Genomic DNA, 23,740 nt, shown 5'->3' with positions numbered 1-23,740 from the left:
TGATAATAAAAATAGTGGACAGGTAGGGACAGCCCACTTGGAATCTTACAAAGAGCATGCAACTATATTAGACTTGTATGTTTTCCAGAGGCTGATGGCTACTGGCTACAGCGGACCCAACTTGACAGAATCATACTGCTGGGCTCCGATCGCTGAAGGATCTGACACAATTGTCATCACTCCTGATTGCTCAAACCCCATGTATTATATTCCGCCTCTTCTGACTTACCTTAACTGTGCATCAGCGGTTTACAAAGTACTGCCAGGAAAACACGGGGTAAGAATGTGCATGCTCTCTTAATAGCTTTTGCAGTCTCCTCCTGCAGACATACTGTATATATACACACATCAAAATGTTTGATCAAATACACAGCAACGTATAGAATGTATGTATGTATATATATATATATATATATGCTTATATAGCTTTCCTCCTCCCACCTATCTGCCTCTCTCCACTTTCCCGCCTTTCTCTTCATATCTTTTTCCTGTCCCCTTTTCTCCTATTGCTCTCCTCTTCTCCTATATCTCTCCTTTTTTTGCAGTCCCTATGAGGTTGATTTGCTAAAAACGAAGAGTGCAAAATATGGTGTAGCTGTGCATTGTAGCCAATCAGCTTCTAACTCCCAGCTTGTTCAATTTAAATGGTTGTAAAGGCACAAGCTTTTTTACCTTCATGCATTCTATGCATGAAGGTAAAAAACTTTCTGTATGCAGCAGCCCCCCAATACTTACTTGAGCCCCCTCTCGATCCAGGGATGTCCACTAGAGCCTTGGCTCTCCGGGGACTCGCACTCCTGATTGGCAACAGAAGGAGCCACTGGCTCTCGCTGTTGTCAATCACAGCCAGTGAGCCAATCAGGAGATAAAGAGGGCGAAGCCGAGCCATGGCTGTGTGTGTAAATGGACACAGAGCCAGGGCTCGGGAGTGCGCCTGCTTGGGTGCCCCAGAGCAGGCTGCTTGCTGTGGGGGAACGCAGCAGGAGGGAGGGCCCGACAATAAGGAGGATCCGGGTTGCTCTGTGCAAAACCATTGCATAGAGCAGGTAAGTATAACATGTGTTATTAAAAAAAAAAAAAAAAATTATATATATATATATATATATATATATATATATATATATATATATATATATATATATATATATACATACACATACACATACACACACACACTTTAATATCGCTTTAAGCTTTGACAAAAAAAAACTTGAAGCTGATTCTATGCAGAACTGCACCTGATTTTGATCTCTTCATTTTTAGTAAATCAGCCCCTATGTGTCTTTCCTCTTCCTGTCTCTCTCTCCTCTTTGCATCACTCAGTTTCTTATCTTTCTCTCTCACCTTCTCTCTCTTTCCCAACTTTATTTTTTCTCTTCCTATTTATTACTCTGTCTGGTCTTCCCATCTCTATCTTGCATTTAAAGTGATTGTAAAGTCTCGTTTTTAAATAACAAACATGTTATACTTACCTGCTCTGTAGCAGTGGTTTTGCACTGTTGCAGTGGTTTTGGACCTGACTTCTCCCTTCTGTTGAGTTCCCCCACAGTAAGCAGCTTGCTATGGGGGCACCCGAGCCGAGCTGCAGCTCTGTGTGTCCATTCAGACGCGGAGCTGCCATTCAGCCCTGCCCCCTCTCTCTCCTGATTGTCTGACTGACAGCCGCGGGAGCCAATGTCCTAATCAGGAGGGAGAGTCCCAGACAGCCGAGGGACTTGTGGATAGAGATGGGGCTCAGGTGAGTATTAGGGGGTGCTAGGGCTGCTGCTACATACAGAAGGTGTTTTATCTTGATGCAACTCCTTTAATCCTCTACTTCTGCTACTGCAGCGCAATTTCAAAGCTGCACATCAGTGCGATTTGCACCGCCGATTTCATTGCAGCTTGCAACTTCATGTAACAGAAGTCTATGCAGGTCTCAATGAAATTGACAAAAAGTAGTGCAAGGACCTTTTTCATAATCCCTGCGACATGAACAGTTGCATTACCAGCAATGGGGTGCGATTTGTCATGCGGTTTGGAACTGTCAATTCACATGACAAGTCGCACCGCTGTGAACGGGGGCTTAAAGTGGAAGTCCAGGCTAAAATTTAAATCCCTGCATCTATAGCCACCAACATTCTAACACTAACCTCTCTAGCCCCGAAAAGAAAGAAATCTGTATATATACCTTTTCTGAAGCTGATCTGACCCGATCTCCAGTGGTGGAAGTTCTGCAGAGGACACGCCCGACAGCGGCTGTGAAATAAATGGGAAGTGACCTCACCCGTAGAGTTACTATGGGGCTTTCGTTGTCGGACGTGTCCTCTGCACCCGCCTCCAGAGTGGCATCAGAGCTTCCGCCGCTGGAGATCGGGTATGTGCGGCTTCAAAAAGGTATGTATACAGATTTTTTCTTTTCAGGGCTAGAGAGGTTAGTGTTAGAATGTTAGTGGCTATAGATGTAGGGATTTTAGTTTTAGCCTGGACTTCCACTTTAAGATACAATACATTCGACTGTCTATCTTCTGTCAACCTGAGCATTCAGATGCAGTGAGACACATACAATGGAACTTTAAATGTGTCTTCCAGGAAATACCTTGTTCAATTAAAAATAAAAACCCTTTATTACACATTTAAAAACATCATAAAAGATAAAGAGAATATATTCATGCCAGTTTCTCATCAAAAAAGGTAAAACATATCACATTACAACTTGAAGGTGTTAGAGCTTCACAACTTATAGTCATAGACAGGTGTAATGGATCTACGCGTTTCACCGGAGATATAGGTTCATCGGGATCCAATGACCTCTAATGTGACTGTACAATACTAAAGAACAAGTGATCTTCACACCTTCATGTATGCCTCTCAACCACATGTATATCTATTGTTATCACATCGACAATTATTTTTATCAAGACAACCCTGTGCAAAATCAAAACAACTTCTATGCGCACAGCACAAGGAAGACCTCAGTCTTCAATACAAAATAATCAAACAATTGCCTTAATAGGCAGAAGGTTCTACCAGTGTGAAGATTCCTACTATTCACAGATTGGGCATTCCCAGAAAAGCTTTTGCCAGCGTCCAACCACCTGAAGGTAGCAGCATATATAACCCATGGTCTATGGATACATATCCTGTGTCCTGTACTGTACTCTGATATGGAGTGTACACATAAGTCAAAATTTCCATTTTTGTTCCCAGTGTAAAATAATTTTTTTTGGAGTTTATTAAGGGACACATGTCCCCCTCTTCTGTGTTCCTAATCATGCTCTCAGTACTGCTTGGATACAGAACTGAGGCATGCTGGTAGTACGGAATGGTTATCCTGGGCTAGCCTACAGTCAAATCCTGTAGGCAGCAGTATCATCTGAAGGTTAAAGATTTCCTGCGTACCTCAATGCACTCCTAGAAAAGGATTTTACGGTGAGTAAAAAAAATCCTATTTTTTTATGGCAGATTTGGCTTTAAGGCAATTTTTTGTGCTTGTGTCTGTGGAAGCAGCGTCCTTAGCTATGCCTTGGGGCTGGGACTAAGACGGTCTGGTTTGGAAATCACAGGATGTGCCTCAAACCGTCCTGCTTTGAATACTACGTACCGATGTCCACACCTACCAGACTACCCACCAATATATTTTTGCATCTTTACGTCTAGTTCCTTCACACTCCGGGCCCCAGTACACACACAAGCGCTGTGCCTGGGTGCAGGACACAGCGCTTTCAGCGCCATCTTGGGCTTTTTTTCCCTTCTGGGGGGGGGGATACTTTTTTCCATACAGCCCAGGGGGTTCTAATTAGATCTTAAGTGGATAGCTGCGAGAAGCCAGACGTGAAGCTGCATTATTTCTGTTTTTAATCATGTGGATACTTATGCATTGTCAACGCATTTTAAATGTAATTTCCTATGTATGAACCCTGAAGAAGGGAAAAAATTCTGAAACGCGTCGATTCGGGGAGCTACACTCATTTTCATAGACGTTCTATTGTATTCATATTGTTGTTCATGTGTATCATTACTGTTTATCATTGTCTTTTTTATATGATTTTTTTGCAAATAAAATTATATTTTTTTACACTGTGGTAGTGCCTTCAAAGTCCCGCCTTCGGGGAATTTTTTCTTTCTTTGACTTATTGGGATGTGGCACACCCATAGAGAGTATTCCCTGTCAGGTTCTTCTTTTCATTAGCTATGCTTTGGAGGCATTGTTCCATTGTAATGGTCATAATGTTGTCTTTCAGCCACATGCAATCGTATTGTGCTCTTCATGGGACAAGTGTCACACAGTATACAATCTTCTCATGGATTACAGCAAATGTGTCCAGCTGGTAAACCCCATGCTGGTGCTGGTGGGGCAGTCGAAGGAAGAAATTGAAGGCCTCAACTTGAGGAAACCACGTGAGTTCAATTCACATCTACAAATCCTTCTGTGGTTGAATTGTTCTGGACTTTAGTTGGATACCTTCCAGAACACACTAAAACCCTTCTAATTAGAAAGATAATGATTTTCTGAATGTAATCACACTCTTAGTGAATTTATACTTCGGGCAATGATGTAATTATTTTATTTCTGTATGTCAAGATTGCTTGGTTGTCACAACTCCACACTGCTTGTTGAGGTGTATGGAGCACCATGGGCTACTTCTTCTGCGGCTCTGCCATCTGGTCCTGGATGAAGTGGATGTGCTCTTTGCTAAAGCCAGGTCACAGGTAAGCTGGGTCTGGTGAACGTGGGTGCTTACTGTTTGGGTGGACTTGTTTGGTATAACTTAAAGTGATTGAAAAAAGAAAGTTGAAAAAATGGACTTTCCAGGCACCAATCATAGAAAAATAAACAATAATTTTTTATTAACAATTAATACAAAACGATAAAAGACATTTAAAATACTGCAAACTAATTGCAATAGCAACTAAACCTCCCCAATATGGATATTAAATGTCAAAAACCAAGCCATATAGGACATGTATGACTAAAGTAAGTAATACCATTCACAATAAGCTCATAGGCATGGTATTACTTACTTTAGTCATACATGTCCTATACATGTCCTATATGGCTTGGTTTTTGACATTCAATATACATATTGGAGAGGTTTAGTTGCTTTTGCAATTAGTTTGCAGTATTTTAAATGGCTTTTATCATTTTGTATTAATTGTTAATAAAAAATGTATTGTTTATTTTTCTATGATTGGTGCCTGGAAAGTCCATTTTTTACAACTTTCTTTTTTCAATCAATTAATGTTTAGGACATGGCACTGCGCTACTTTAGGCTCCCACAGTTCCATCCTGTGTTGGTGCTCTTTGTAACTCTTTGATTCATATAACCTAAAGTGGAACTAAATCCACCAATGTTATGGTTTCCCAGACCGTTGCATTCAAGGTGCACCTCTAGTGATTATTGTCAATGTTGTCAGTGGTTTTATGTCGGCTCTCTCAACCAAACTTTCAAGCTCTCAAATGGCCAATGTCATAGCTGATCACATGGGCCGCATCACAGCTCCAGTAGATCTAAATAGAAGCAAAGATTGCACTGTGTTTGGCTAGAAAAGGATTCAAGGGTTTAGTTCTGCTTTAAAGCCCAGCTGAACTTTTAGGTTAGATCTGCAAAATACTATTTGGGTGCATCGTTTTTCTTTACCTGCTGTGCAGAAAAACTTGTTCCCAGCCAGTCATGCTGCAAAGAAGAACCCTTGCTGTCTGTGAAAGCAGTGGCTTTACTGTAGATGTTTGACGCCTTCTGTTAAGTCAGAGCTGAAGCTCTCCAAGCCGCAAACTCATGCTCCTTGCTTAATGGAGAACTTTATTTCTTTTTTTTTTTTTTCAAATATAATCTTTATTCAAATTCCAGAGAGGTTAAGGCTCAGAACAGTATCAAAAATATGGAAACATTTGAGGTCGCAGCCTCTAACAGAGCATGGTATCATTATTTCCAACATTTCAATTATTTTAACACATCCGTGCATATTAAAGAAACCTTATATTGTAGTGTTATACATTTGAATAGAGCCAGCCCCATCTATTTTCCGTTTTCATATTAAGAGTAACGATAGAGAGTTCAAGAAGAAAGGAGAGGAAAAGATGGAGAACAAGGTAGAAGGAAATCAAGAAAGGGAGGGCTAGCAAGAGGGAGGGGGGGTGGAGACAGAAGGGGCTGGATACAGAGGGAGGAAAGGGAGGTAGCCAGGGCAAGGGGGGAATAAGGACAGATAGGGAGAGGAGACGCATGGAGGCAGTGAACGCACGCCACCCAAACCGCGGGTATCAAGAAATACAGTTATACTACAATAACCACCCTCTCCAACCATCAAGGGGGCTATTCTAGACAGGTGTACCACTTCCTAGGAGCATCCTACCCTCGTCCAAGAAAATAAACATATTCCACCTGGTCCATGTCTTGGTATACCATTCGTTTTGGTGTCGGTTCGTAAGGACAAGATCTTCCATTTGTTTGATGTCCTCCACCTTTCTAACCCACATGTTAACTGTTGGAGCTTGTGTGGACTTCCACAATAAAGGAATGCACGCTTTGGCGGCATCCAATAAGTGGCAAGTCAGTGATTTTTTTTGTATACTTTGCTGGATAAGTGGGAGGCATGGAGTAGGAAAAAGGCTGGATCAGCCAAAATGGGTCGTTCAGTGAACCTCTGTAACGTACGTTGGATGGTCTTCCAGAACTGCTCTAAAATGGGGCAGGACCAAAAGATGTGGAGAATTGTTCCTTTTATCACTCTGACATCACCAGCAGCGGTCCGAGGAAGACGGAAATATCTTATGCAATTTTGCAGGGGTATTGTACCATCTAGTGGCCAGTTTATAGTTAGTCTCCTGCATTTTTTTGCATAAGGAGGATCTATGTGTGAAGTGGATGATGTTTTGTTTCTGGCGTGTTGTGAAGGTATATTGCAAGTCCCGTTCCCACGCCTCTAGGCAGTGAAGTCGTAGGTCATCAGGGGGTGTAATCAGCAATTGATATGTAGCAGACAAGGCATGGGGCATAGCACCCTCTTCAGAACAGTAAGTTTCATAAGTGGTCAGGGTTTTGTCAAAATTTCTGGGAGGGGGCAATGATTTAAGGAAATGGTTGAAAGGCTCTCCAATAATCTAGTTGGAACTGGCCATCTGGGTTCATGAGTTCAGATGTGGTAAGCCACTTGCCATTTAGAAAAAAATGAGAGGCTTGGAAATAACCTAAGTTTCTCAGAGAGCGAAAGATGGGGTCCGTGTATCCTGGAGTAAACTCGGGTGTCCCCAGTATCGGACGGAGCGGGGAGTCGAGTGACGTAAGGCGATAACGTGTAAAAAGAGATGAGCAGGTGCACGTGGTCATGCCTATCAGGGGATGATTCTTTACGTCTCTGGGCAATACGTTATGGCACCAGGGTGCTCTGTTCAAAGGTGTGTCACACTGAGTCTGTCCACAGTTTAGTGGATTGATGACGATTCCAGTCAATGAATCTGGTCAAGTGAGTTGCGAAATGATATTTACGGAGGTCTGGGACTGCCAGAGAACTTTATTTCTGTCTAGCAAAGAGGGAGGGGGGAGGGTAAGACCTCTACAGGTGGACCATTGCTTCCACCCAAACAAGGGTCTACTCTGGATATGGCTGCTTTTGAACTGAAAGACTTTGCACACATTTTATTTTGATGAACTTGGGAGTGTATTTAGCTGAGTTGAAGTGATACTAAACACACACTGTTTAATTTACATTACCCCTTCTATTTCTGTGTGTGGATGACGGCACTGTAATTATTTTAATTAAAAAATACATCTAAGTACCTTTGGCCTAGTCGATATCCAGCTGTCACATGACCCAGGTCTCTCCCAGCCTGTCTGCAGAGAAACATAAGCAGGAGGAGCTTCTAGTCCTCTGCTTCTGTTCACATATTTAAAAAAATCAGCCTTTAAAATACAGAGTAAAAATAAACAATATAAACTGTCATACAAATAAATATATGTTTGAAATCAAATTTTTATTATTTTTTTGGCAATAACCTGGTGTGGGCGGATTTCTGCCAGTCACAGGTTGTGTCCTGTCCCTCCAGCCTGTGTTTTAGAATAACAGGGAGGTGAAGCCTCCATCAATCTACATGTAATATCACGCCTTCATTGTCTTTAGCTTGTTAGTGGGCATGGGGAAGGTGGGAGGGAGTGAGCTGTCATTTACCACTGTGTATGGTCACATGGGCTGCTCAGGTGTGATAGGAAGGAAATGCTCAGCATAGAAAATCACTGAAAACTGAGCATGTGCAGAGCTGCCACCACAGCTGCAAAATCTCTAGCTGAATTGAGGAAATGGACAGAAGGGGGAGACAGAGAGCAGCAGGATCAACCATGTTTGTAGCAGAATAAAAAAACGGATCTCATAGAGACCGTGTGAGTATGAACAGCCTGTAATGCACTATTTATTGATAGTTTTTTATGATTTGGGTTTCGTGACACTTTTATAAGAAGCTTTTGGGGTGTTAATTTCTCATTCAGTTCATTTTCTCTGACAGCACTGAGAATAAACAATCCTTGTTAACCTTCCGGAACGTGGATTTTGTTCTTTGCTCATGAAATCCAGTCACATATACTTGTTTTTTCTAAAATAATGCTTTGATGGGGAGAACTAGTTCCCACTCTATATGTGAACTAGAACATTGTGTACTTTTATCAATAGGGATTGAACTGAGCCGCATTCTGTAGACCAAGATTAGGAGGTGGCTGTGAAGCCAAGAACAAAGCAACCACCCCATGATATTTTGATTCCCCAGGCTTTATCAGATAGTTTCTTTTCATGGTATGCAGACCCAACAGCAAGCAGGTAGCAGAATAGTAAAGGTTCCCTCGCTTAGCAGTCATCTCATTCTTCCTTATAAGTAAAAAGCCATGGTGATTTTTATATGTGGGTTGAAAGGGAACAAGAGTGCTGTGTCTTTGATCGTTCCCATTTATTCAGGTCATGGTATAGCTGGTAGTAGTTAGTCACATTCACTTGAACTTGTTCTGTGTTGTGGAAGACATCTGTAGCTTATCCAAGAACTGAAGAAACGGTTTAGATTACTATGAAACATCTTCAGCATTACAGAAAAATTCCAGTTGGATTCAACAAAATACTATTAGCTACTACAGCATTGTACAGAGTGCGTGGCTCTTCGATTCTTACAGAACACCATTTGCTATGCTATAATTATGCTAAAATAGTAAAGAAGACAGCTATCTGGTTTCATCTGCAGAACGCGTTTTAACCGATTGCCGCCCACGCTATAGCCGAATAATGGCTAGAGCGTGGGCTTTCGATGCTTGGAGGGCGTCCATGGACGTCCTCCCATGATCGCAACGCCCTGCGACCTCCCCCCCCCCCCCCCGCGACGCACGGGTGGCGTGCTCTGTAAATGCAGAGTCCTTCGGATTTAGCTGAACACAGATCGGGATAAAGGCCCAATTGCAGTGGCCCTTTACCATGTGATCAGCTGTCAGTCAATGACAGCTGATCACAGGATGTTAACACAAGCCTGTTATTGGCTTTTCTCTCCTCACGCTCACAGCATGAGGAGAGAAGAAGAGAGCTGTTAACTGGCTTGTTTTAGGGACATGTGCACTGATAATCAAGGCACTGATTATCGGTGTCCTGATTATCAGTGTCCTTATCAGTGCAGTCCAAACAGTGCCCACCAGTGCTGCCAATCAGTACCCACCAGTGCTGCCAATCAGTGCCTCCTCATCAGTGTCGCCCATCAGTGCAGCCTCATCGCACATTCGTGAAGGAGAAAAATTACCTGTTTGCAAAATTTTATACCAAATTATGAAAAATGTTTTTTTGTTTTTGTTTTCAAAATTTTCTGTCTTTTTTCGTTTGTTTAGCAAAAAATAAAACCCAGTGGTGATTAAATACCACCAAAAGAAAGCTCTATTTGTGTGTAAAAAATGATACAAATTTCATATGGGTACAGCGTTGCATGATCGTGCAATTGTCATTCAAAGTGTGACAGCGCTGAAAGCTGAAAATTGGCCTAGGCAGGAAGAGGGTAAAAGTGCCCAGTAGGCAAGTTGTTCACGAAGCATCAAAATACAGTTATGTCCATAAATATTTGGACACAAGAAAATAGAAAAAACTGTTCCCACAGAGTGACACTGTGGACAGTACAATAGGGTATACTATGCCACGTCCTATTGGAGAGTCTGAGCCATTAACAAATAGAAAAGAATGGACTTTATAGGCATATTTTAAAAAGGGTTAACGATTTTTTATTAATTAAAAATATTTGAAGACATAGACATTTATAAAAAAACATATAAATTGGTGCAAGTGGCTAAGAAGTGTCTCAGTGGCCACACAGCGGCCTAAAGTCCAGCTGGACTCAATGGGCTGAAGCTGGCCAGAAGAAAATCTGGTTAAAAACAAAACCCCCGATGAGGTCAAATATATAACAACCTGGGAGGGTACAACCCTACAATAGTAGATCAGGGGTTAATAAGGCCAGTTGACAAGATGTCGGTTCTGCTTTTCAAAGACTCCAAAAACTTGCTTGACTAGCTTCGCGCTTTGAGAATCGCTTCTTCTGGAGCTAAATAAGTAAAATATATCATAAATGATATATGTCAGTAGAACAGGACACACAGCCGAACAGAGACTCGAAACGGGGGACCGCCAGGTCGAATAGAGGTGGACATGGGGGGGTGCACACAGCAAGAGGCAGTTAGCAGGGTCTATAATAATGAAAGGTAAATGTGAGTAGTCCTCACAAGGTTAACAAAGATGCGGTAAGCATTCACTTCCTCACACCTACGGGCATGTCATTCTAACTATTAACCATTTGCTCAAGTCCATACTTGGTAGATAATATGGACAAGATATAGACACTTAAGCCTTGTACACATGATTGGATTTCCAGCAGACAAAGCGTTGTACTTTTGTCCGAAGGGCGTGTGCCAGGAACTTGTCTTGCATGCTTACAAACGGCACACAATTGTCGGCCAACAAACACGAACGTAGTGACGTACTATGTGGTTTTTCAGCTCTTTAGCGCCACCCTTTGGGCACCTTCTGCTAATGTTGTGTTTGGTGAGCATTGATTCCGAGCATGCGTGTTTGTACTTTGGACTTTTGTCTGACGGACTTGTGCACACACGATCGGAAAATCTGACAACAGACCGTTGTCCGCGGAAAATTTTAAAGCCTGCCATCCAACATTTGTCCGCGGAAAATCCGACAATTGTCCGATGGAGCGTACAAACGGTAGAATTTTCCGCCAACAGTCTGTCAACACACAATTCCTGTCGGAAAATCCGATCGTGTGTACGAGGCTTTAATCTTAAAGTGGTTGTAAACCCGAATAAAAAACAAAAAAAAAACCAAACCCTGTAAGACAAAGGCATAATGAGCTAGTATGCATCACATACTAGCTCATTATGGAATACTTACCTTAGATCGATGCTGCAGCAGTCCCCGTACACTGCTGTGACCGGTGACATGTCTACTGGAATTATTCCCGGGTTTGTGGGCTCTGGCACTGTAATTGGCCGAAGCCACGATGACGTCACTCCCGCACATACGTGCAGGAGCCGCCGGTCACGGCACAGCTGCTGAAGAAACGGCACGAGCGAACTGTTTCTTCAGTGCGCGTGCGCCGATGACGTTGGCGCAAGCGTATTTGGTAAATGTCTCCTAAACCGTGCAGGTTTATTTATTTATTTTTTTTTACTAGCTATGTCCCTACAGTAAATGGAAATTGGGTGGCTTCCCTGTGCCTCTGCAATCCTTATCAATGCCAATCAAAGGTATGGGAGGCTGAAGCTGCTACCTAGGGCCCAATTCTGACTTTTATCCATTTCTGCAAAAATATATTCATATGAGTGTCAGTATCCTAGTTACTGGAATGGTGAATGTTTGCTTGTTCTACATCAAGTCCCTAGAATTCACCACAGGTTGAAGACTTGCCAGCTTTGCGCTGTAACACGTTATGTATACACTGGGGGAAGAACCTCTGGGGGAATCTGGGATGGAAAAGGACCTGGGGGTCCTAGTAGATGATAGGCTCAGCAATGGCATGCAATGCCAAGCTGCTGCTAACAAAGCAAACAGAATATTGGCATTTAAAATGGGGATTAATTCCAGAGATAAAACGATAATTCTCCCACTCTACAAGACTCTGGTCCGGCCGCACCTGGAGTATGCTGTCCAGTTCTGGGCACCAGTCCTCAGGAAGGATGTACTGGAAATGGAGCGAGTACAAAGAAGGGCAACAAAGCTAATAAAGGGTCTGGAGGATCTTAGTTATGAGGAAAGGTTGCGAGCACTGAACTTATTCTCTGTGGAGAAAAGACGCTTGAGGGGATATGATTTCAATTTACAAATACCGTACTGGTGACCTCACAATAGCGATAAAACTTTTTTGTGGAAGGTAATTTAACAAGACTTGTGGCCACTTATTAAAATTAGAAGAAAAGAGGTTTAACCGGTTCAATACAGGGCATTTTCACTCCCTTCCTTCCCTGGCCAATTTTTATTTTTCAGCGCTGTCGCACTTTAAACGACAATTGCGCGGTCGTGCAATGTTGTACCCAAAAAAAATTGACGTCCTTTTTTCCCCACAAATAGAGCTTTCTTTTGGTGGTATTTGATCGCCTCTGCGGTTTTTATTTTTTGCGCTATAAACAAAAGAAGAGCAACAATTTTGAAAAAAACACAATATTTTTTACTTTTTGCTATAATAAATATCCCAATTTTTTTTTTTTTTTAAAAACAAATTTTTTCCGTATTCTTCTACATATTTTTGGTTAAAAAAATCACAATAAGCGTATATTGATTGGTTTGCAAAAAAGTTATAGCGTCTACAAAATACGGGATAGATTTATTTCATTTTTAAAAAGAAAATATATATTTATTTTTTTTAGCGGCGATCGCAATTTTTTTTCGTGACTGCGACTTTATGGAGGACACATCGGACACTTTTGACACATTTTTGGGACCATTCACATTTATACAGTGATCAATGCTATAAAATTGCATTGATTACTGTGTAAATGTGACAGGCAGTGAAGGGGTTAACCACTAGGGGGCGGGGAGGGGTTAATATGTTTCCTAGGGAATGCTTCTAACTGCAGGGGGAGGGGACGTACAAGGGGAGGAGACCGATCAGTGTTCCTCCGTTCTGGGAACACAGATCGCTCTCCTCTCACCTGACAGGCTGTGGATCTGTGTGTTTACACACACAGATCCACGGTCCGGCCCGGTTAACGGGCAATCGCGTGTGCCCGGCGGTCATCGCGGCCGCCGGGCACACGCAGCGGGTCCCGAGCAACGCGGCGTGCGCGCACCCCCTAGACGGCCGGGAATCCCAGGACGTCATATGACGTCCACCCAGGATGGGAGATCCCATCCCAGGACGTCATATGACTATATGTGGGTAGGGAAGTGGTTAACCTTAAACTACGTAGAGGGTTCTTTACTGTAAGAGCAGCAAGGATGTGGAATTCCCTTCCACAGACGGTGGTCTCAGCGGGGAGCATCGATGATTTCAATAAACTATTAGATAAACACCTGAACGACCGTAACATACAGGGATATACAAGGTAATACTGACATATAATTATACACATAGGTTGGACTCGTGTCTTTTTTTCGACCTCACCTACTATGTAACAATGTCATTGTGTTTGTAGTTAAATGGGATGTCTGGGAAGCTCCACACCTTCAGGCCTACCAAGGGTCTGATTATGGCAAAACTTTTTTCTTTTGGTCCACATAGTAACTGTTGTCTTCTTTCCAGATGTCGGCCATACTGGAAGCCTATAAGAAAACAGTGTCTGTGGAAACTAGAGATGATACTTCTCAGCAGGTTGTTGCAATTGGAAACGCGTGGCATCAGGATATGGAATCGTTATTAAATTATACATCCTGCCCACAAGTTATCATCACCAGGATGGAGCAGGCAGCAGTCTTTGCTAATGTCCAACAGGTACAGAAAGCCATGTAAAAAGTACATGTATGTTTGTAATGATAACCATTTACACAAAGTGAGGAATAAGGAAACGTACACAACTGTGTAAGTAATACTGTAGATGTTATGTGGTATGTTCCCTTACCACCAAATATCTTTTGAGACTTTTCCCTGTGATGCTGCTTTGACCTTAGAAGCCCCATCGATACTAATGAATGTCACAGTCCACATGTCTCTTTAGGTCTCATTCACAACTTGTTTGTAGCTTGAAGCTCTAAAATACCGGAGGAGAAAAAAATTAATTATTCTCTATGGAGACGGTTCACATCTCCACTACAAGTCGCCTGAAGCTCAAAAAAGTTCTGGAGCTTTTTTTGCAGCTCAAATTGGGCAGATTGGTTCATTTTTTTAAAAGTGTTTTTAGTGCAATTTAGTGTGTTATGTTGCATGTTTTTGAGCGTTTTTCTACTTAAATGCCATAATTAAATGAAAATAAAGAACCCCAACCCTTAATTTTTTTTAAATCAAACGTCATACAGTGCATCCGGAAAGTATTCACATCGCTTCACTTTTCCACATTTTGTTATATTACAGCCTTATTTCAAAATGGATTAAATTCATTATTTTCCTCAAAATTCTACAAACAATACCCCATAATGGCAACGTGAAAGAAGTTTGTTTGAAATCTTTGCAATTTTATTAAAAATAAAAAAGGAAAAAAATCCCAGGTACACTAGTATTCACAGCCTTTGCACAATACTTTGGTGAAGCTCCTTTGGCACCAATTACAGCCTCAAGTCCTTTTGAGTATGATGCTACAAGCTTGGCACACCTGATTTTGGACAGTTTCTTCCATTTTTCTTTGCAGGACCTCTCAAGCTCCATCAGGTTGGATGGGAGCGTCAGTGCACAGCTATTTTCATATCTCTCCAGAGATGTTCAATTGGGTTCAAGTCTGGGCTCTGGCTGGGCCACTCATAGAGTTTCCCTGTAGACATTCCTTTGTTATCTTGGCTGTGTGCTTAGGGATGTTGTCCTGTTGGAAGATGAACCTTCGCTCCAGTCTGAGGTCCAGAGTGCTCTGGAGCAGGTTTTCATCAAGGATGTCTCTGGACATTGCTGCATTCATCTTTCCCTCAATCTTGACAAGTCTCCCACTTCCTGCCACTGAAAAACATCCCCACAGCATGATGCTGCCACCACCATGCTTCACTGTAGGATTGGTATTGGCCAGGTGATGAGCGGTGCCTGGTTAAAGACTTTAATCTTTGTTTCATTGACCTGAGAATTTTGTTTCTCGTGGTCTGAGAGTCCTTAAGGTGCTTTTTGGCAAACTCCAGGCAGGTTGTCCTGTGCCTTTTACTGAGGAGTGGCTTCCGTCTGGCCACTCTACCATACAGGACTGATTGGTGGAGTGCTACATAGATGGTTGTTCTCTGGAAGGTTCTCCTCTCTCCACAGAGAAACGCCGTCAGAGAGACCATGAGGTTCTTGGTCACCTCCCTGACTAAGGCTATTCTCCCCTGAGCCTTCAGTTTGGCCGGGAGGCCCGCTCTAGGAAGAGTCCTGGTAGTTCCAAACTTTTTCCATTATGAATGATGCAGGCCACTGTGTTTATTGGGACCTTCAATGCTGCAGAAATTTTTCTGTACCCTTCCCCAGATCTGTGCCTCAATACAGTCCTGTCTTGGAGGTCTACAGAAAATTTCTTAGCCTTCATGGCTTGGTTTGTGCTCTGACATGCACTGTTAACTGTGGGACCTTATATAGACAGGTGTGTGCCTTTCCAAATCATGTCCAATCAACTGAATTTACCACAGGTGGACTTTATCAAGTTGCAGAAACATCTCAACGATGATCAGTGGAAACAGGATGTACCTCAATTTTGAGTGTCGTGGCTGTGAATACTTATGTACATGGGATTTTTTTTTTGTTATTTATATTTAATAAATTTGCAAAGATTTTAAACTAACTTCTTTCAGGTTATCATTATGGGGTATTTTTTGTAGAATTTTGAGGAAAATAATGAATTGAATCAATTTTGGAATAAGGCTGTAACATACCAAAATGTGGTAAAACCACTTTGCACTACAAGTGGAAGTGCACTTGGATGTGCAGTCGCTGTAGATCTGAGGGGGACATGCAAGGAAAATAAAAAAACAGCATTTTTGCTTGTACGTGATTGGATGATAAAATCAGCAGAGCTTCCCCCCTCATTTCAGATCTTCCCCTCAGATATAAAGCGCCTGCACTTGTAGTGCAAAGTGGATTTGCCTGTAGTAAATCAACACCAATGTGTCTATGCACACTTTGTCTTTTTCAGGCTTTTTTAGGTATATGCCCCCCCACCAAACTCACATTTTTTGAGAGGAGCTAGTGACCCAAAAAGCTAAAAAAAAAAAAAAAAAAAAGCTCCAAAAAATTTGTTCCAGCTTTTCATTTTGTTAACACAGTAGTTAGGAAATTACTATCTTGGAGGGTTTGTGAAAAAAAAGCTTATGCTCAAAAAAAGCTTAAAGAAGCTCAATAAATACATGCACAAGAGCACAAAAAAGCACAAGCTTCTTCACGCTGAAAAAAAAAGCTCAGATGCCTGTAAAACCAACTTTTTTTTTTTTTTCGAGCTGCAGTGTGCATGAGCTCTAAGCGTTGTTGATATTATTAATATACAATTCATATACTGGTATTGTTTAATCTACTGGTTGGAACTGTGTTGGTGTTCCTACACTGACTTCTCAATCTAAATTTCACATGGTGCATGTTGATGATATGCAATGTCTATTGTACCTGTATTTTTATTTTTTCTTAAATCATTATTAAAATAAAAAGTTAAAAAATAAAAAATAAAAAAATTGTCCGGGCAGCTCTAATCACATAGTCAACCTCCTAGCTACTTATGAAGGTGCTGGAAGCAGATGACTGCCAGAGGAATGAGCAGTAGACATTGGCCCACCGACAGTTATCGTATATATCTCTGTTTCTCGCTTAGATATTGCACTTGTGTTTAGACTGTGAGAAGATGTCGGTGTTGCTGCAGTGTTTGGATTTCACGCCAGTCAATACACAGAAAATTCTCATCTTCACTAGTTCTGATGAAGAGGCCGAACTCGTACACAAGGTAAGGGCATATACATTCTTAGCGCTCAGCTTTGCAGCCAGCATTTCTTGCCAGGATGATGAACAACGCTTCACTGGTTCATCCTATAACAGGCCATACATGTACTGAACAATTTTTGTATCGGCAGACACTCCATGAGCACTGTGATTCCTCCACCACAGATGTGTAGCCTGTTACCAATCCTCTGATCTCAACACAAAGGAGATCCCTATGCTCTTGTGTATTTTCAAATCGCACTGGCCACTCCGTCATCCACCATCTAGCTTCCCATAGCTACAGAAGAACATTCACTGCTACCTACTCCTCGGCTTGGTCATTTTAAAAATAAAACCTGAGAGAGACTGAAAGTGTACAACGGGATCTAGAAAATGACAGATCTTTGGAAATGCAAATCTAATAGTGTAACCTTAAAGTGGAACTTCAGTCATTTTTTCATCTTCCCATCTATTAAAGCGAATTTCCACCCATAAAATTGACTTTACAGAAATAAACATCATAATCCTTCAGCAACAACAAAAGGACATTTTTTTTTTTTTTTTTTTACTCACCCCTTCACTGTTGCTATGGGGTCTCCTGTATTCTGCCTCTTCAGCTCCGCTGTGATTTACGCCATTTCCCTCGGCGCCTGTGCTCGCTAGGGCTCCTGGGAGATGTGTGTCATTCTTTCCCAGGGGTCAGTGGGCAGCGCCGAGGGCTCTCATTGACGCGACGTGTGCTTACTGCGCATGCGCAAGAACGGGCGGTGCATGCTGGTTATTCAGCAGCATCGTAAACCCAGAAGTTTATGCTTGTGGGCTTCGCCTGCCTACAAGCAACATGGGAATGCCCAAGCAGGAGGAATATAAGGTACTTTTTTTTAAATAAAATGCTAACAAAAGCGGCGCTAGTTACCAGCCTAACGAATGCAACATTAGCATTATATGATAGTAACAGATAGAGTAAAAAAAAAAAAATTCATATATGTGGTTGGAACTCCGCTTTAAATCTTCTGCCTTTGCTGTTTTTTAACTTTGGATAGTAAAACATTTTTTTTCTGCCAGGTAAGTATTTCATAATGTGCATACTAGCACATTATACTACTGTCTTGCAGGTTCTTTTTGTTTACTACCGCTTTAAACTGCATCTGAGCTTCACAACCTGAAAATGCTGTTAAATTAATTTTTAGTATTTAAAGCAAACTCAACCATCCATCCATGTCTCCATGCTTTATTTTGTTGAGAAATTGCTTTGAAAAACATCCCCTAGCATTTCTAGCTGCGACCATTTTGAGTAAGGGCAGATGATTCATGTAGCATTTACTTCCTGGAATCCATCTGCCCTTTTCTCAGGCAGGAGGGTGTGCTTGGCTGAGAAAGCCCCCTTCTCCCGATGAAGGAAAAAAAATGCCCATGAAGATTTCCGGGGATCTACGACATCATTTTGGCCTAGGCCAGAAAGCAGGACGCAACTGAAGAAATAATGTTTGCTACAAGTAAATATAGTAATACACCTTCCTATTTACTATTGCTAGCAGAAAAACTATTACAAATAGTTCATGTTGATTGAGAGAGTAAAGTTCTGCTTTTTTTTTTTTCTTTTTTTTCATTTTAGGTTGTGCAGACCGGTCCCACCTACAATCTGTTGCTGCACAGGAAAGAAGTGTACAACTTCACCTACATTTTGGAACAGTGGAAGAAGGTTTTCAGTCGTGGAACAGTGCTGGCCCTGGGTAGGTCAGGTGCTGCTTGAATGTTCATTCTGTCTCATCCTTTAATGCAGTGGTCATCAAGCCTGTCCCCAGGGCCCACTAACAGGCCAAGTTTTATGTATTACCTTGGGGAGATGCAGACTAGAATACTACAATCACTGAGCAGCAAATGATATCACCTGTGATGCATTTCAGTTATCTTGCAAACCTGGCCTGTTAGTGGGCCCTGAGGACAGGGTTGATGACCACTGCTTTAAGGGACGCTGGAAGTCTTAACCTTTTGGATTACGCTGCCACCTACAGGAGGATTAGACATTTGCAAACAAAACTGTAGGCCAGCCCAAGATATATAATATAACTCCTTCTCCATTCACCAGCTCGCCAGGAGGATACATGTCTTTTCTTGTGCTCTTCTGTATTAGACTGACCTATTTGTTGCCAAAAGCTATGGAATCTACTTCCTGCAAGGTGTATAATTGGACATGGAAGGCATACATCCCTGGTGCGACTCACAGGGTTCCACCATGAGAGTTTCTCCATAGGATGAATCCTCTCTTTCCTGCAGCAGGTCCTGACCAGCTCTTGGCTCTCAGCACTGTAAGGGTCGGTTCACCCTAGGACGACTTGGGATCCGACTTGTAAGCCCCCAAGTTGCCCCAAGAAGAGATTTACATTACAGTTAATGGGAGCGTCTTAATTGACACTACTGAAGTCGCTCCGACTTCAGAGCGTACTCCTTGTACTACTTGGATCCGACTTCTAGGCGACTTGTACCATTCAATTCAATGGAAGTCGCCTCCAAGTCGGATCTCCATCTATACTGAAGCGACTTTACAGTTAAAAAAATTAGTTTGCCCAGGCAAACCCCTCCCTCCCAGAGAGCTGATTATTCTGTGATTGGCCACAGCCAAAGTCACCTGTCCTGGAGGCGGCTTGAAGTCGCGTTGTAAATTGATTAAAGTCGCGCTGAAGCCGCGTTGAAGTCGCCGTGCAAAGTCGCGCTGAAGTCGTGTTGCCCCTGTGTGAATCGAGCCTTAAGGGTCAAGTTTCTGGCCTTTCTGTCCTTTTTCAAAGACTGTTAGCCACATAAGACCCTCGTACAGGGAGTCTCCCAAATAGCTTCCCCAGTTACTCCATGGGACCTGAATCTGGTCCTCTCTGCACACCAGAATCTGCAGTTTGAACCCATTGGAGACATTTCACTCTCTACTCTAACCACAAGGTGGTTTTACTTCTAGCCATAACTTTTGCAAGGCGAGTGCCTGAGCTGGCAGCCTTATCTTGCAGTGAACTATTTTTTGGTTTTGCCTAAGGACAAGGTGATGTTGAGGCCCATGACTTCCACTCTTGCCTAAGGTAGTTTCTGTCTTTCACCTTAACCAGAACTGTCCCTCTAAATAGCTCTGGTTTACCAAAATTAAGTTTCTCTCTCTTGGCTTAGATGCGGTCCAGGCTGTGAGTCTATATCCCAGCCACTGCTTCTTTACAAAAGATTCATTACCTTATTGTCATCACATAAAGACCCCAAAAGGATGCCCTTTCTAGATTTGTGAGTGTTTCTTGGGCTTTTTGTCATGAAGCATCAGTTTCACAGATTTGTAAGGCTACCTCCTAGTCCTAGTCTCTAAGTTCTACCTGGTGAACGTTGCAGCCTCATCTGATGTCAGCTTCAAGCATAGGGTCATTCAGGTGACGGTATAATCCAAGGTTAAATATTTTCATTATTGCTGCCCTGAGTTGGGCTTGATGGAAGGATGATGGGTAGATGTACAGAAACAGAACTACTATATTGATCCCCTGGTCTGCCTCTACTGCCTCTTTGGTCCCATTACATAAAAATGGAGCAAGGGAAATTAGTGTCCGTTTTATTTTTCCATATCTGCATATCATATATGTGCCTCTTTTCTTGATCCTTATGCTTCTGTTTGCAGTGGTTACCGATGACTATGCTCCCATTCTTGATATTACTGATGCCACATGCATAATCCACTACAGTTTTCCACAAAATACTGATGTGTTAAACAAACGGCTCTTTTCTTTGCTGGATTACATTCAGAGTAAAATGGATAAGGTAAGACTGCACACCATGTGATCTGGGTTTGTGATCTCTTGTGTAGCATTTTTATTTAGGTAAAGCTTAGGATTTTTTTTTTTTTTTGGATTTCTGAATGAGCTTCTCTTTAAAAGTAATCAGATTTTTATGTTGATTGGAGAAAATAGCGAAAGATCACAAGGCTTTCTTTCTGTCCTTGCACTATCCATGTTATCATAGAGACACTTTCACCTTGTGTCTCTGCAATTAACACCTCAACTCCCTGATACTCACCTTGCCTGCTCTTCCCCTGTCCTTGGCTACTAGGCCAGAGCCCTCTCACTGGGTAAGAGGCCACATACTCCTCCATACCCAGGAGCTCGTATTGTCAGCTGTGATGGACATAAAAGCAGTGGGGGAGACCTCACCAAGTAAATATAAGTGGGTTGGTAAGATAAGGAATTTTGCCGAGAACCTTGTCACTTTGCTCTGAACGGTCAAGGTGACAGTGTCTCTTAAAGCGGAGCAGGTAGCCATGCAGGGGGGCTGTGCCCGCTCTGAATAGGTTAACTGCTCAATTTTGTCTAGGGGTTTCTAAGAGTGGAGCTATATAACCCCCTAGTCCTTTGATCCTCCCAGCGCAGGAACAGTCCCCTCTACTATCACGGCCCCCCCGCAGTCCAGCAGTCTTGTGTGGTGGACTGTTCCTGACGTCATCATATCCTTAGACCAGCTCTGGACGTGAAGACGTCAGCAACAGTCCACCGTTGGATGTGGAGGAACATTTTCTGAAGGATTGGGTGAGTGATGGCTCTGTGTTCACCCCTAGACAAAGTAAGCAGTTAACCCATGCAGTGCAGGCACAGCCCCTCAATAAGAGAAAGAAAAATGTGACCAGAGTTCACCCTTAAACCCAGTTTAGAATATCCTAAATTCACCTTTGCAGTGGGGTCCTCTGAGTTAAATGCTTATTATGTTTAGAGGTGTACAGTACAGGCTCTGTCGCTTACCTGTCAACCTGCTCCAAGTGGCTCCAGAGCTCTGCTCCTCTACCTGAAGCGCTGGTCTGTGGGCGGAGCATTTGCACCATCGCCTACAATATAGGGGGCTTTAACTGTATTGTATGTTGAGGAAGCTGAAGTGCGACTGAGGGTGGTCTCAGCTTTAAGATGCAGCTGCTGTGAACCAGTTGCAGCTCTGGAGGAACCCTGCAGAAGCGAGAAATAAGAGAAGTATTTCTTCTTATTCTTCTACCTTAGGGGTCTCCAAACTTTTCAGTATGATGTCCACATTGTATATTTTACAAATATTTACAGGCTGAAAAAAAAATCCATACATCAAAATCCTCAGCAGACTCCCTGTTACATCAGGGTTCCCATCAGTGTACCCCCTTACAGAGTCTGTTTGTGAATTGGGGGGGGGGTTTGAAACAGAGTATAGGCAGACTCTGCTCACCTCAATCTGTGCACACTGGGGCTACTCCACTGACCCTAGCTGCGGGCTGGATCAAATCTTGTAGCGGGCTGGATATAGACCATGGGCCTTATTTCATTGGGCAACTATGTGGCAAATGAGGTTTAATTTTGATAAATGTAAAGGTATGCACCTGAAGGCTAAGAATATGCATGCATCATACATCCTAGGAGGAGTACAATTGGGGGAATAAATGGTGGAGAAGGATCTGGGTGTGCTTATAGACCAGGGGTAGGCAATCTCGGCCCTCCAGCTGTTTTGAAACTACATGTCCCATGAGACATTGCAAGACCCTGACAATCAAAGGCATGACTCCTAGAGGCAAAGGCATGATGGGATTTGTAGTTTCACCACAGCTGGAGGGCCGAGGTTGCCTACCCATGTGGTAGACCATAGGCTTAACCACTTCCCTACCTATATATAGTCATATGACGTCCTGGGATGGGATCTCCCATCTTGGGTGGACGTCATATGACGTCCTGGGATTCCCGGCCGTCTAGGGGGCGCGCGCGCCCGCTGCGTTGCTCGGGACCCGGTGCGTGTGCCCGGTGGCCGCGATGTCCGCCGGGCACACGCGATTGCCCGTTAACCGGGCCGGACCGTGGATCTGTGTGTGTAAACACACAGATCCACAGTCTGTCAGGTGAGAGGAGAGCGATCTGTGCTCCCAGAACGGAGGAACACTGATCGGTCTCCTCCCCTTGTACGTCCCCTCCCCCTACAGTTAGAAGCATTCCCTAGGAAACATATTAACCCCTCCCCGCCCCCTAGTGGTTAACCCCTTCACTGCCTGTCACATTTACACAGTAATCAATGCAATGTTATAGCATTGATCGCTGTATAAATGTGAATGGTCCCAAAAATGTGTCAAAAGTGTCTGATGTGTCCGCCATAATGTCGCAGTCACGGAAAAAAATGGCGATCGCCGCTAAAAAAAATAAATATTTTTTTTTAAAAAATGCCATAAATCTATCCTGTATTTTGTAGACGCTATAACTTTTGCTCAAACCAATCAATATACGCTTATTGCGATTTTTTTTTTACCAAAAATATGTCGAAGAATACATATCGGCCTAAACTGAGGAAAAAATTTGTTTTTAAAAAGAAAAATTGGGATATTTATTATAGCAAAAAGTAAAAAATATTGTGTTTTTTTTTTCAAAATTGTCGCTCTTTTGTTTATAGCGCAAAAAATAAAGACCGCAGAGGTGATTAAATACCACCAAAAGAAAGCTCTGTTTGTGGGGAAAAAAGAACGTCAATTTTTTTTGGGTACAACGTTGCACGACTGCGCAATTGTCGTTTAAAGTGCGACAGCGCTGAAAACTAGAAATTGGCCAGGGAAGGAAGGGGGTGAAAATGCCCTCTATTGAACCGGTTAATAATAGCATGCAAAGTCCTTTCTTGTATTAAGGGAGGTATGGACTCCAGAGAGAGAGAGATATCATTTTGTCCCCCTGTACAGATCTATAGTAAGACCTCATCTGGAATATGCAGTTCAGTTTTGGGCACCAGTTCTCAAAA

The 23,740-nt window shown here is 42.6% G+C and overlaps 1 protein-coding gene across 1 annotated transcript in view; it reads left to right on the top strand.

Moving 5' to 3' along the window:
- Window positions 1–23,740, top strand: part of TDRD12 (tudor domain containing 12) — a 101,109-nt gene that overhangs the window by 37,688 nt on the left and 39,681 nt on the right. Inside the window, exons 13-19 of the mRNA XM_073603895.1 lie at window positions 89–277; window positions 4,224–4,380; window positions 4,565–4,692; window positions 13,736–13,924; window positions 16,896–17,024; window positions 18,615–18,732; window positions 20,643–20,782. Coding sequence (XP_073459996.1) covers window positions 89–277; window positions 4,224–4,380; window positions 4,565–4,692; window positions 13,736–13,924; window positions 16,896–17,024; window positions 18,615–18,732; window positions 20,643–20,782 — 1,050 coding nt within the window. The remainder of the gene's footprint in view (window positions 1–88; window positions 278–4,223; window positions 4,381–4,564; window positions 4,693–13,735; window positions 13,925–16,895; window positions 17,025–18,614; window positions 18,733–20,642; window positions 20,783–23,740) is intronic.

Source organism: Aquarana catesbeiana, linkage group LG11 (genome assembly GCF_042186555.1).
Source record: "Aquarana catesbeiana isolate 2022-GZ linkage group LG11, ASM4218655v1, whole genome shotgun sequence".
Taxonomy (NCBI): domain Eukaryota; kingdom Metazoa; phylum Chordata; class Amphibia; order Anura; family Ranidae; genus Aquarana; species Aquarana catesbeiana.
Note: the sequence above shows the minus strand (reverse complement) of the source record. Positions and strands in the feature narration are given on the sequence as shown.